This window comes from Globicephala melas, chromosome 17 (assembly GCF_963455315.2).
Source record: "Globicephala melas chromosome 17, mGloMel1.2, whole genome shotgun sequence".
Lineage (NCBI taxonomy): Eukaryota > Metazoa > Chordata > Mammalia > Artiodactyla > Delphinidae > Globicephala > Globicephala melas.
In genome coordinates this window covers 64,628,819-64,641,313 of record NC_083330.1, presented here as the reverse complement: position 1 = coordinate 64,641,313, position 12,495 = coordinate 64,628,819, and the positions used below count along the sequence as shown (strand labels likewise).

Below are 12,495 nucleotides of genomic sequence, written 5' to 3'. Positions count from 1 at the left end.
AGAAAGGACAGCCTCTTCAACAGTGGTGCTGGGAAAACTGGACAGGTACATGTAAAAGTATGAGGTTAGATCACTCCCTAACACCATACACAAAAATAAGCTCAAAATGGATTAAAGACCTAAAGGTAAGGCCAGAAACTATCAAACTCTTAGAGGAAAACATAGACAGAACACTCTATGACATAAATCACAGCAAGATCCTTTTTGACCCACCTCCCAGAGAAATGGAAATAAAAACAAAAATAAACAAATGGGACCTAATGAAACTTCAAAGCTTTTGCACAGCAAAGGAAACCACAAACAAGACCAAAAGACAACCCTCAGAATGGGAGAAAACATTTGCAAATGAAGCAACTGACAAAGGATTAATCTCCAAAATTTACAAGCAGCTCATGCAGCTCAATAACAAAAAAACAAACAACCCAATCCAAAAATGGGAAGAAGACCTAAATAGACATTTCTCCAAAGAAGTTATACAGACTGCCAGCAAACACATGAAAGAATGCTCAACATCATTAATCAATAGAGAAATGCAAATCAAAACTACAATGAGATCATCTCACACCAGTCAGAATGGCCATCATCAAAAAATCTAGAAACAATAAATGCTGGAGAGGGTGTGGGGAAAAGGGAACACTCTTGCACTGCTGGTGGGAATGTGAATTGGTACAGCCACTATGGAGAACAGTATGGAGGTTCCTTAAAAAACTACAAATAGAACTACCATATGACCCAGCAATCCCACTACTGGGCATATATCCTGAGAAAACCATAATTCAAAAAGAGTCATGTACCAAAATGTTCATTGCAGCTCTATTTACAATAGCCAGGAGATGGAAACAACCTACGTGTCCATCATTGGATGAATGGATAAAGAAGATGTGGCACATATATACAATGGAATATTACTCAGCCATAAAAAGAAACGAAACTGAGCTATTTGTAATGAGGTGGATAGACCTAGAGTCTGTCATACAGAGTGAAATAAGTCAGAAAGAGAAAGACAAATACCGTATGCTAACACATATATATGGAATTTAAGAAAAAAAAATGTCATGAAGAACCTAGGGGTAAGACAGGAATAAAGACACAGACCTACTAGAGAATGGACTTGAGGATATGGGGAGGGGGAAGGGTAAACTGTGACAAAGTGAGAGAGTGGCATGGACATATATACACTACCAAACATAAGATAGATAGCTAGTGGGAAGCAGCCGCATAGCACAGGGAGATCAGCTCGGTGCTTTGTGACCACCTAGAGGGGTGGGATAGGGAGGGTGGGAGGGAGGGAGACGCAAGAGGGAAGAGATATGGGGCATATGTATATGTATAACTGATTCACTTTGTTATAAAGCAGAAACTAGCACACCATTGTAAAGCAATTATACTCCAATAAAGATGTTAAAAAAAAAAAAAAAGAGCCCTGGGGAGCCAGCTCCTCTGAAACGCCTATGGTCGGCTGCCCTAAATCTCCACCAGCTTGTTCCTTCCCTGCTGCGCAGTCAGTAAGGGCTCCTCACTGGAGGCTGACCTATGGGGTAGGAAAGCCTGGGCTCTGGTGTAAGACTGACCTCGCCTCAGGAGCCTGCTTCTGCACCTATTGGTTGTGTGACTTTTAGCAAACACTTATCCTCTCTGAACCTCTTATAAAACAAGGACAAAGGAAACTACATTTCAGAGTCATGAATGATGTATGTAAAGTAAAAAGCAGGAGGGGCTTTTTCAATGTGTCATAGATATTATTTTTCATAAGGTCCTTGAAGGAAGGAACTGTGTCTTATTCAACCTTGTATCTCCAGGACCTACTGCAGGGTCATAATTTCAAGGACACCAGGAAAGACCCCAGAGTCTTTTCTACCCAATCCCTGATACCTTCAACTTGAGTGAATAGACAAGTACTTCTATTAAGCTTTAAGCCTTGTCTCCACCTAAAATGTAATGCCTCTCCTGTCCCACCCAAGAATGACTTGATCGTTACTATCAACACTTTAATATGAATGAGTCTCTGTATTTTCCCATCGTAAGGTTAGGTTTTCCCCGAGGGTGAGGAGTGAAGCTGGGTGGAGGACAGGTTGCAGGGCACCTGCAGGGTACGCGGTGAAGGGTGAAGGACGCACCCCTCCAAGGAGACGAGAGGGGTGAAAATAAAGCAGACTCACTGTACCATTTTGGTTTAGAAATGGTCCAGAAAGCTAGCCTTGAACCAGTTGCTGTCACGACCACCCAACGTAAGTTTCCAGACACCACCCCAGACCTGTCCATTGGAATCAGTTGATCATATTTGATTCAATACACATGAGTGTCTCCCTGATATGGGGCCTGGCCTCCACTGGCACAGGTCACACTATAACTTGGAGCTTTGCTCTTCTGGAGAAGGAATCGCCCATTCTAAGCGCAGAAAGTCTGAGAGCCTGGATTTATCAATATATCCCAGTGCCATTGCTTCCTGGCTCTGCACCTCCCACCCTCAAGGCTGGCTTCATGGGTCTGTGCAGCCCTGTAGGGTCCTGTGATCAGAAGGAACTCATTGCCCTTGGCCTAATGCTCTGCAGTCACCATCCAGATATTCTTAATAAGTTCTTAACAATGGCTTTGCATTTTCATTTTTCACGGAGCCCTGCAATTCTGCAGCTGGTCTTTTCCACACTTTACTTACTCTCTCTGAATCTCTGTAACCTCATTTGTGAAACTCGGATAGCCACACCTTCTGGTAGGATGACGGAGGGGTTAAATGAGACAGTATATGTAAAGCCTCCCCCAGAGCAGCTGCTACCCTCCCTCTGATTTTCAAAATCTCACTTGCTTCTCCCCATGATCGCGCGGTCAGCTCAGTAGCCCATGTCATGCCCACTTAACAAAGGGAGAAGCTGGGACTTGGAGCTGCTGAGTGACTTATCCTGGGCCACAGAGCAAATCAGAACAGAAATGGGAGCTTGAACCCTGTCACTGCCTCCTTGGGGGGAATCCTTCCGGGGTCCAGCAGGTGTCCACCCATCCTTGTTTGGCCAAGGGACCAGATGACCAGTGGCGCAGGGGGGGATCACTTTGGGCCTGCACTTGGGGTTGGTAGGGTCTGAAGACCCAGAAGGCAGCACAGTTCCCACCTCACTCCTCGGAGAATGAATCCCATTCTCAGCCAAGGTGGGGTCAACCCTGGAGACCTGCAGGCCCCAGGGTGGTGGTCCCTCCCCACCCCTCAAAAGACTCACCTTGGGCACCCTGGTTGGCTAGGATTAACCCCTTCTCTGCTTTCTTCTTCTTCTTCTTCAGCTTCAGCCCAAACATCTCCTTTCTGAAAAAAAAAGAAAAATTATAAAATACAGTGATAATAACTTTGACTCATTCAGACATGTTAAGAGAAAATACACGCACACGCACGCGCGCGCGCGCACACACACACACACACACACACACACACACACACACACACTGGGTTCTTCTTCTGGAACCTGACCATCCTCCTAAACCACCCAGGATGGGCATCAAAAGACAAGTATCAGGATGACCCAACATGCTCTCCAGACTCTTACAGAAACCACAAAACCCCCTCCTAAACAGAAATCCTGAGGTCCACCTAGAACCACACTTAAATTAGGCATAATACAAATACTAATAACACTAGCTGTTTTCTTCTCCATTTCTCTTTACTCAGCTGTGCCAGGCATTCAAAACAAATGATATCATTTAATCATCACAGAAACCCTCTCCTATCCATCTTACAGATGAGGGGCCAAGGCCCAGAGAGGGTAAGTAAAGTTTCCAAGGTCACACAGCTCTTAAGTGTCAGAGCTACCCCTGGAACCAGGCCTGTCTGATTTTAGAGCCCAGGCTCTAACCACAGGGTCACCTGAGCAGAATGAACACCCTCTCCACAGCTGAGCTCCAGACCATTTCTAAGGTCAAGAGGCTCTGGGATTTACTAAGGTCACTCCACAAGTGCACAGCTCAGCTGACATGTAGTATATGCCCAGAATGTTAGCTATTATTATTATTATTATTAGCCATGAGCAGGAAGCTGTTTGGGGGCCTCCTCCTCAGCCCTGGAAAGGGGCCCAGTCTGTTGTTTCTAACTGACACCAGGAGCATCCCGACCCTCTGCCAGCCTGCTGAGAGAATCCATTTCTGGAGCTGCGCGGAAGGATGGAAGGTCAGAAAAAGTTCTGGCTTTGAGTCGGGCAGGCTGATGGTGTGGCCTTTGGAGACGGGAAGAAGAGGAATAGGGATGGAATGGAGGAGAAGGGAGGCGAGAGCAGCAAAGGCTCGGACCCTCTCAGCGAGAATCCTGCAGTCCTGAGCAATGTGAGGACAGTGGCAGAACAACTGAAGTTTTCCATTTTCTTACATATTTAGGACTCAAGAGTGCGTGAACTGCAGTGGCCAAGATCAGGGTCTCCACAGCCAGACTGCCTGGGTGCTAATCCCAGCACCATCTCTGCGACCTTGAACAGGTCACTTAACCTCTCAAAACTCCAGGGTCCTCATGTGTAAATGAGATAACAAATGTAAAGCATTTAGCCCAGTACCTGGAACATACTAGTTGCTCAATAAATGTTAGCTATTCTTGTTATTATTTGAAGGGATAAGGTTAGAACTAATGAGAGGAAGCTACTAGGAGACATATGTCCCCTCCATTCACTTATTTATTTATTTCCTTATTTGTTTATTTATTCTTTTCATGTCCTGCCTTGATCCAGATGAGGAATTAAGGAGCCTTCCTCATTGGTGCTGCCTGAACAGTGGAATGCACTGCACTGGGTGGAAGTGAGTTCCCAGTTCCTGGAGATGTGCAAGCAGAGACCTAAGGACCACTGGTAAAAGATGTAGAGAGGACAAACATCAAAAGCAGGGGGCACTGGCCTAGGGGACTCCGGGGGTCCTTTGAGATCCTGAAATACAGTAGAATGATGGAAAGAATGGGTTCTGAATTTATAAGCAGCTCATGCAGCTCAATAACAAAAAAACAAACAACCCAATCCAAAAATGGGAAGAAGACCTAAATAGACATTTCTCCAGAGAAGATATACAGACTGCCAACAAACACGTGAAAGAACGCTCAACATCATTAATCAACAGAGAAATGCAAATCAAAACTACAATGAGATATCATCTCACACCAGTCAGAACGGCCTTCATCAAAAAATCTAGAAACAATAAATGCTGGAGAGGGTGTGGAGAAAAGGGAACCCACTTGCACTGTTGGGGGAAATGTAAATTGATACAGCCACTGTGGAGAACGGTATGGAGGTTCCTTAAAAAACTACAAATAGAACTACCATATGACCCAGCAATCCCACTACTGGGCATATACCCTGAGAAAACCATAATTCAAAAAGAGTCATGTACCAAAATGTTCATTGCAGCTCTATTTACAATAGCCAGGAGATGGAAACAATCTAAGTGTCCATCACCGGATGAATGGATGAAGAAGATGTGGCACATATATACAATGGAATATTACTCAGCCATAAAAAGAAACGAAACTGAGCTATTTGTAATGAGGCGGATAGACCTAGAGTCTGTCATACAAAGTGAAGTAAGTCAGAAAGAGAAAGACAAATACCGTATGCTAACACATATATATGGAATTTAAGAAAAAAAAATATATCATGAAGAACCTAGGGGTAAGATAGGAATAAAGACACAGACCTACTAGAGAATGGACTTGAGGATATGGGGAGGGGGAAGGGTAAGCTGTGAAAAAGCGAGAGAGAGGCATGGACATATATACACTACCAAACGTAAGGTAGATAGCTAGTGGGAAGCAGCTGCATAGCACAGGAAGATCAGCTCGGTGCTTTGTGACCGCCTGGAGGGGTGGGAGGGAGACGCAAGAGGGAAGAGATATGGGGCATATGTATATGTATAACTGATTCACTCTGTTATAAAGCAGAAACTAACACACCATTGTAAAGCAATTATACTCCAATAAAGATGTAAAAAAAAAAAAAAAAAGAATGGGTTCTGGAACCACCCAGACATGGTCGGATTGGGTAAGTCACAGCACTTCTCTGAGCCAGTTTCCACCTGAGTACAATGGAGATAAATGACACGGTACATACTTTACAGGATTGTTGTAAGAATATAATGAGGTAAGTAAGCAAAGCACCTAGGACAAAGCAAAGCTGTGATAAGAACACGCTTCTAAGTCTCCCAGGAATCTCAAATACACAAGGGAAATTCCCTTTTTTTCTGAAATTTCTTAAAGGAAATTTCCAATAATAGTTTTTGCTTTCCTGTTTTCAAAGGAGAGTTACCATGCAGAGAGTCCAAGGCCAGTCCCGTCCAGACCCTGAATTGCCACTGTGGTCCCCAAGGGCTCCCTGCCGTGATCATTTCACAGAGGCAGAATCTGATGTTCCTGGGAAATTGGCAAGCAGGCTCAACAGAGTACTTGAGAAGACTGAGTAACTTCCATCTGGAAACAGGAAGTTGCTACCAGTAAATGACAGTAGCTACCGGAGGGAGACTTAACACTCCTTTAGGAAGCTGACAGTTCATCACGGATGGCCTCAGCATTCCGAGCCCTCCCACAGGGCAGTGACTGAGGCATGGGGCATGCCACAGGCTACTGTCGTGGGCACGGGAGGAGGGAGAGATGCGCCACCTCTCAGAGTCAGGCACCCCTGCCCCTCCAAAACCAAGAGCTCCTAACCCTGCTGTCCATTAAACCCACCTAAGGAGTTTAAAATATACCAATGTCCGGAACCACCTTCAGAGATTTTTAATTAATTTGGGAGAAGAACCAGTTCTCAGGAGGTCTGCTCTAGACACAGCTCAGATCCCCTACAGAGGAAGCCAGAAACCTTCCAGTAATGCCCAAAGAATTTACAACCAGCTCTGCTCTCTGGGTGGATTGATGTTTGTTTCACAAACACACAAGGTTGTCTGCCTGAAACTCTGAGTCAGTTATCAAGGGCACTCCCAGCATGACTCCCAGCGTGAAAATGTTTCTTGATGAAAATTGATTTCTTCTCCTCAGCCCCGTGACATCCACAGTAGAGAGGGCACAGCTCGCCAGCCCTGAAAGATCTTGCCACTGGCAGATTGCACAGCCCAGGGTAAATTGGAGACACAAGACTCAGCTCAGGGCCCTGCTTGAAGCCACCTGTTAGCTCCAGAATTGGGGGCTGCATGTTTAAATCAGATGAACACGTTTCATTCTCACATGACACAATATTTCTTATCAAATCCACAAGGTGATGTTAAAAAAGGAAACAATGCTTATACAATGTAAAACATGCTATAAAGTATTACAATGTTGATGACAAGAAGACATGCTACAATATTCCCCTGAGTGAGTTCTGAAGGTTTTAAACATGCTTTGACACTCACCAAGTGCCAAGAATACCATGTTACATACATAAGCTCCTAGGATCCCCACCACGTACCACGAGGAGGATGCTATTATTATCCACTTTTACAAACAAGAGTTTGTCAGGGTTTCCAGCCAATATTTTGGGATCAACCAGTAAAGCAGGAAGACTTACCTGGTAAGTCTTCAAGGCAGTTGCCATCGTACCGGCCCCCCTCTCCAGTTTGCCGAGGATTCCGGCATGGGAACCTCCTGCCCCACTTCAAAGAAAGGATGGAACTCTCCAGTTTAGGGTCTACTGAATCTCCTCCCAGGGCCACCCCAAGATAAATCAAGAGACACACAGCAACCCCCATACCACCTTGGTCTCCTCAGGGCGAAAGCTACCAGGACTCCGATATCTACATCCAAACAGCGAGAGCATTAAACAGTGCGCGTGTTTAACTTGCTTCCGCACATCGGTTCAAGGCGGCGTTGCTCCATGTTGAGCCCAGGGCTCGCAGCCAGCCTGGCACACAGAAAGAGGAGCCCGGCAACTGGAGTTTGGGTCTCATCTATGACACTTTCTAGCTATGTCACTGCAGCTGGCCACAGGACTTCTTGGAGCTCCAGGCTCCTCTTCTGCAGGAAGTGGTGGTAAAGTTAACACTGCTTTTCTCACTGGGATATTGTGTATGTCACCTCATTGAACCCTCATGCTGAACTGCTCTAAGCTCTACAAATAGCAACTTTACTATCATGTCCACAGCTCAGGGGAGCCGAGGTCAGGAAATCGCTCACAACCATGGTCACCTTGTGGTTTTCCACTTGTGTCACCAGATTCCCCTTCTGGAATCACCTTTTCTACCTTCAGTGCAGAAGAGAAGCAGCTCAGGCCAAGAGGCCAAACACTAAGTTAATTGCATCAATGGATGTGACCAGTACCGGCCCCTGCTACTCTCCTTCCCAGATAAGAAGACTCAGGTCACCTCTGCACCTCACCCTCCAGTTCCACTCATAACATCCAGTGTGGAAAAAAAAAAAAAAAAAAACACACTTTGGGGCTTCCCTGGTGGCACAGTGGTTAAGAATCCACCTGCCAATGCAGGGGACACAGGTTCGAGCCCTGGTCCGGGAAGATCCCACATACCGCAAAGCAACAAAGCCTGTGCACCACAACTACTGAGCCTGCGCTCTAGAGCCCGTGAGCCACAACTACTAAAGCCCAAGTGCAACAACTACTGAAGCCCACGCGCCACAACTACTGAAGCCCACGCGCCACAACTACTGAAGCCCACGCACCTAGAGCGCGTGCTCCACAACAAGAGAAGCCACTGCAATGAGAAGCCCGTGCACTGCAACAAAGAGTAGCCCTTGCTCACCACAACTAGAGAAAGCCAGCGTGCAGCAACAAAGACCCAACGCAGCCAAAATAGATAGATAAATAAATTTATATGTAAAAAAAACAACCACTTTGATTTGTGAATTTCTTTATACACGAACTCTTTAAAACTTTAAAAAATATATTATATTTAATAAAATTCCTTTATCAGAAGAATGGATTTGCAGGTAATCAAGTCTATCCTAAAAAACAAAACAAAATCAAGCTTTATCACCATTTTGAGGTTATCCAGAGAGCCTTGGGTAAATTTCCCATTGCCTGCTAGGAAATACCTTCTTGGGTATATGCTATCTGTGTACTCATCTTACTTCTAGGACTGGCATATATTTATTAAAGGCAAACCAGCAAACATAGAAACAGCCGTAATGTGGGCTTTGACAGAAGATTGTTAAAATATAAACCTATGTGACATCTTGCCTTGTCAAGACTCCGAAACTTGTTTTCCTCTCTGCCCGTGATCTTCCCATTACTGCTCTCCTGATCATATCCATTTACTTAGGACAATGATGGTCAACTTTGGCTGTACATCAGATTCACGTGAGGGAGCATTCTAAAACTATCTCCCACTCTACGGCCAGATCCCATCCCAGAGAGTCTGAGTTCATTGGTCAGCACCGGGGCCAAGCTGCAGTAGTTTTTTAAGTTCCCCAGGTGATTCTAAAGTGCAGCAGGGTTGCAAACCCCTGTGGCTAAGTAATCAGTGCCAATGAGCTGTGTTCTCAAGGACAAAGTTCATATATACATATATATATATAGTGTGTGTGTGTGGGGGGGTACGCGGGCCTCTCACTGTTGTGGCGTCTCCCATTGCGGAGCACAGGCTCCAGACGCGCAGGCTCGGCGGCCATGGCTCACGGGCCCAGCCGCTCTGCGGCACATGGGATCTTCCCGGACTGGGGCACGAACCCGTGTCCCCTGCATCGGCAGGCGGACTCTCAACCACTGCGCCGCCAGGGAAGCCCACTCCACTTCTTACCTATCACTTTGTCTCTCACTAAATTCTTTCTGAGACGAGACATCAAGGACCTCAGATTCACCGGGAACACTCCCCCATCCCTTCAATCTGAGGGGCTCCATTTCTATCTGTTTTATATATTAAGTTGTAAAGTTTGAAAACCACTCATCAAGACTAACCTACTCGTTTGGCCAGTAGGGAAACTGAGGCCCAGAAAGAAACTAGGAACCAAATCAAGATCATATACCTGTTTATTGAAACTGCTGGGACTTCTGGGTGCCCATTTATCCTGTGTTCACCCCCCAGAAATGCTAAGACCTCAGCAAGCATGGACCCCCACAGCCCTCCCTCTCCAAACCCAGGCCGGGGGAACTCTGATAACAGACACACCTCGAATCCCGTTCATTCAAAAATGGACTTTTTCCTTCCATAGAGCTGTACTTCAGAACCCCTGTGCATTACAGAAAATGCTCCAAGGGGTTAAATATGATAATCTAATCACTTTCCTCCAGATAGTTAAAAAAGCCAAATGAAAGAAATTTCACAACTGTTCAAAGCAAAAGCAACTTGCTCAAAGTCACCCAGCTACAAGTTGGCCAAGCTGGGGACAGAGCCCGGTCTCCTCACAGCCAGATGAATGCTCTTCCTCCTAGACCATGCTGGGATGGATAATTTGTTCTCTATAGTCATCCATTTTATTATTTAGTATCATTATTCGAAGTGCTCTGGGGCAATCAATAGCTGCTGTTCATTAAGCGTGTAGGATAAGCAAGGCATTGGCTTAAGGTCCTGCATACACGTTTTTTCATCTAATCATCCCAATAACCATCCGATGGAAAGGTTCAATCTCTTTTACAAATGCGAAAATTAAAGCCTAGGAGGTTAAGTAACCTGCCTAAGATCCCACAGCTCTAAGCTGCGACAAAACTCTATCCAACCTCCACTCCATACCACCTCCCAAATACCAATCAGAGCCACAATTTTTCAAGCACCTAACCTGAGTCAGGTACTGGGCAATCCTCACTTCCCAGATGGTACCACAGTTCAGAGAGGTTTGGAAACTTGACTACAGCCACACAGCATCCGTTGCTGAAGCCCAGCCTCTTTGCACTCTGCAACCTCGCTCATCATGACCCAGGTCTCTAAGGTTCCCAGCAGCCTAGACAGCAACAGAGTCCAGCTCAGTAATAAGAAGAAGAGCAACCGGTCTCACCTTGACCAGTGAAGGCTCCTGACCTTGTCCAGAAATACTCACGATAACTAACTTCTTGGCCTCAAGGCAGGTCAGCAGGGTAGGAGGTGCAGCGTCCAGCACTGGTCTTTGGGAGGAGAAAGTCTACCCTCTAGAATGGAGAGGGTCTCGGGCAAGAGGCTGTCTCCTCCAGACGGGCAGGTGTCTCCCAGAAAATGCCCTTTTTGCTGTGTCTGCCCAGCAGCTCCCTATCTCTGTTTGAAATCCAGAGCCCAAGACTGATCTGCAAACACAGCAGCTCAGAGCAGATCCTGAGAGGAGGGGCCTCCAGGGTGTCTTATTCCAAGTCAGGTAGCCACAGGTAGGTCAAGGCTCAAAGAAACTCCAGCTCCAGACAGTGCCAAAGCCCTGGATACTTTCTAGCCACCGTCCAGCCATCAAAGTTGGATTTTTAATTATTTCACCATCCCCTACTCATTTGCAGTAATGAATATGTTTTCACTTTACTTGGGGCCAGTTCTAGGTACTTTTACAAGTATTATCCTATTTAAGTCCCACAACAGCCCTCAGAGGTAGGTACTATCACTGTGCCCAATGTACAGATGGTGAAACTGAGCCACAGAGGGGCTGGTAAGTGCTGGGATTTGAACCAAGGCCACCTGCCCTCAGAGCCTGTGCTCTCAGGCCCTCCAGCCTGCTCTCTGTGGCATTTCATTGGGACTTGTAGTCTGAGGTTATTTCAAAGACGTCAAGTTTAGAAAGGAGACAAATAAAAAGAAGGCATTTTGGTGGATCAGATGCTTCAGAAGTCATTGCCTGGAGTGGGTTGAATAGTGGCTGCCCAAAATATACACATTTGGGAAACTGTGAATGTGCCCTTATTTGCAAAAAAGAGTCTTTGCAAATGTAATTAAGTTAAAGATCTCAAGATGAGATCATGCTGGATTACGTGAGTGGGTGTTAAACCCAAAGACAAGTGTTCTTACAAGAAACAGAAAAGAAGACACACAGAGAAGGCCACGTGAAGACAGAGGCAGAGATCGGAATGATGGGACCACAAGCCGAGAAATGCCTGGGGCCACCAGAAGCTGGAAGAGGCAAGGAAGGATTCTCTCCCAGAGCCTTCAGACGGAGCATAATCCTCTCAGCACCTTGGTTTCAGACTTCTGGCCTCCAGAACTGGGAGAGGATACATTTCTGTTGTTCTAAGCCTCCCAGTTTGTGGTCATTTGTATGGCAGCACCAAGGAACTGATCCACTGCCCTTTGTTACTTCCTCTTGCGCTTTTTTTAAATTTAAATTAATTAATGTTGGCTGTGTTGGGTGTTCGTTGCTGCGCGCGGGCTTTCTCTAGTTGTGGCGAGCAGGGGCTACTCTTCGTTGAGGTGCGCGGGCTCCTCACTGTGGTGGCTTCTCTTGCTGCGGAGCACGGGCTCTAGGTGCGTGGGCTTCAGTAGTTGTGGCACGCGGGCTCAGCAGTTGTGACTTGCGGGCTCAGTTGCTCCGCGGCATGTGGGATCTTCCCGGACCAGGGATCAAACCCGTGTCCCCTGCACTGGCAGGCGGATTCTTAACCGCTGCGCCACCAGGGAAGCCCCCCTCTTGCACTTCTTAATGGCACCACAGGAAAGGAAAGAAAGTGGGTGCACTCCACT

The 12,495-nt window shown here is 46.2% G+C and overlaps 1 protein-coding gene across 1 annotated transcript in view; it reads right to left on the bottom strand.

Moving 5' to 3' along the window:
- The window catches only part of FER1L6 (fer-1 like family member 6), a 177,164-nt gene that overhangs the window by 124,750 nt on the left and 39,919 nt on the right, over nucleotides 1–12,495 (bottom strand). The window contains exon 2 of the mRNA XM_030875740.2: nucleotides 3,210–3,292. Within this exon, the coding sequence (XP_030731600.1) occupies nucleotides 3,210–3,285 (76 nt within the window). The 5' untranslated portion in view covers nucleotides 3,286–3,292. The remainder of the gene's footprint in view (nucleotides 1–3,209; nucleotides 3,293–12,495) is intronic.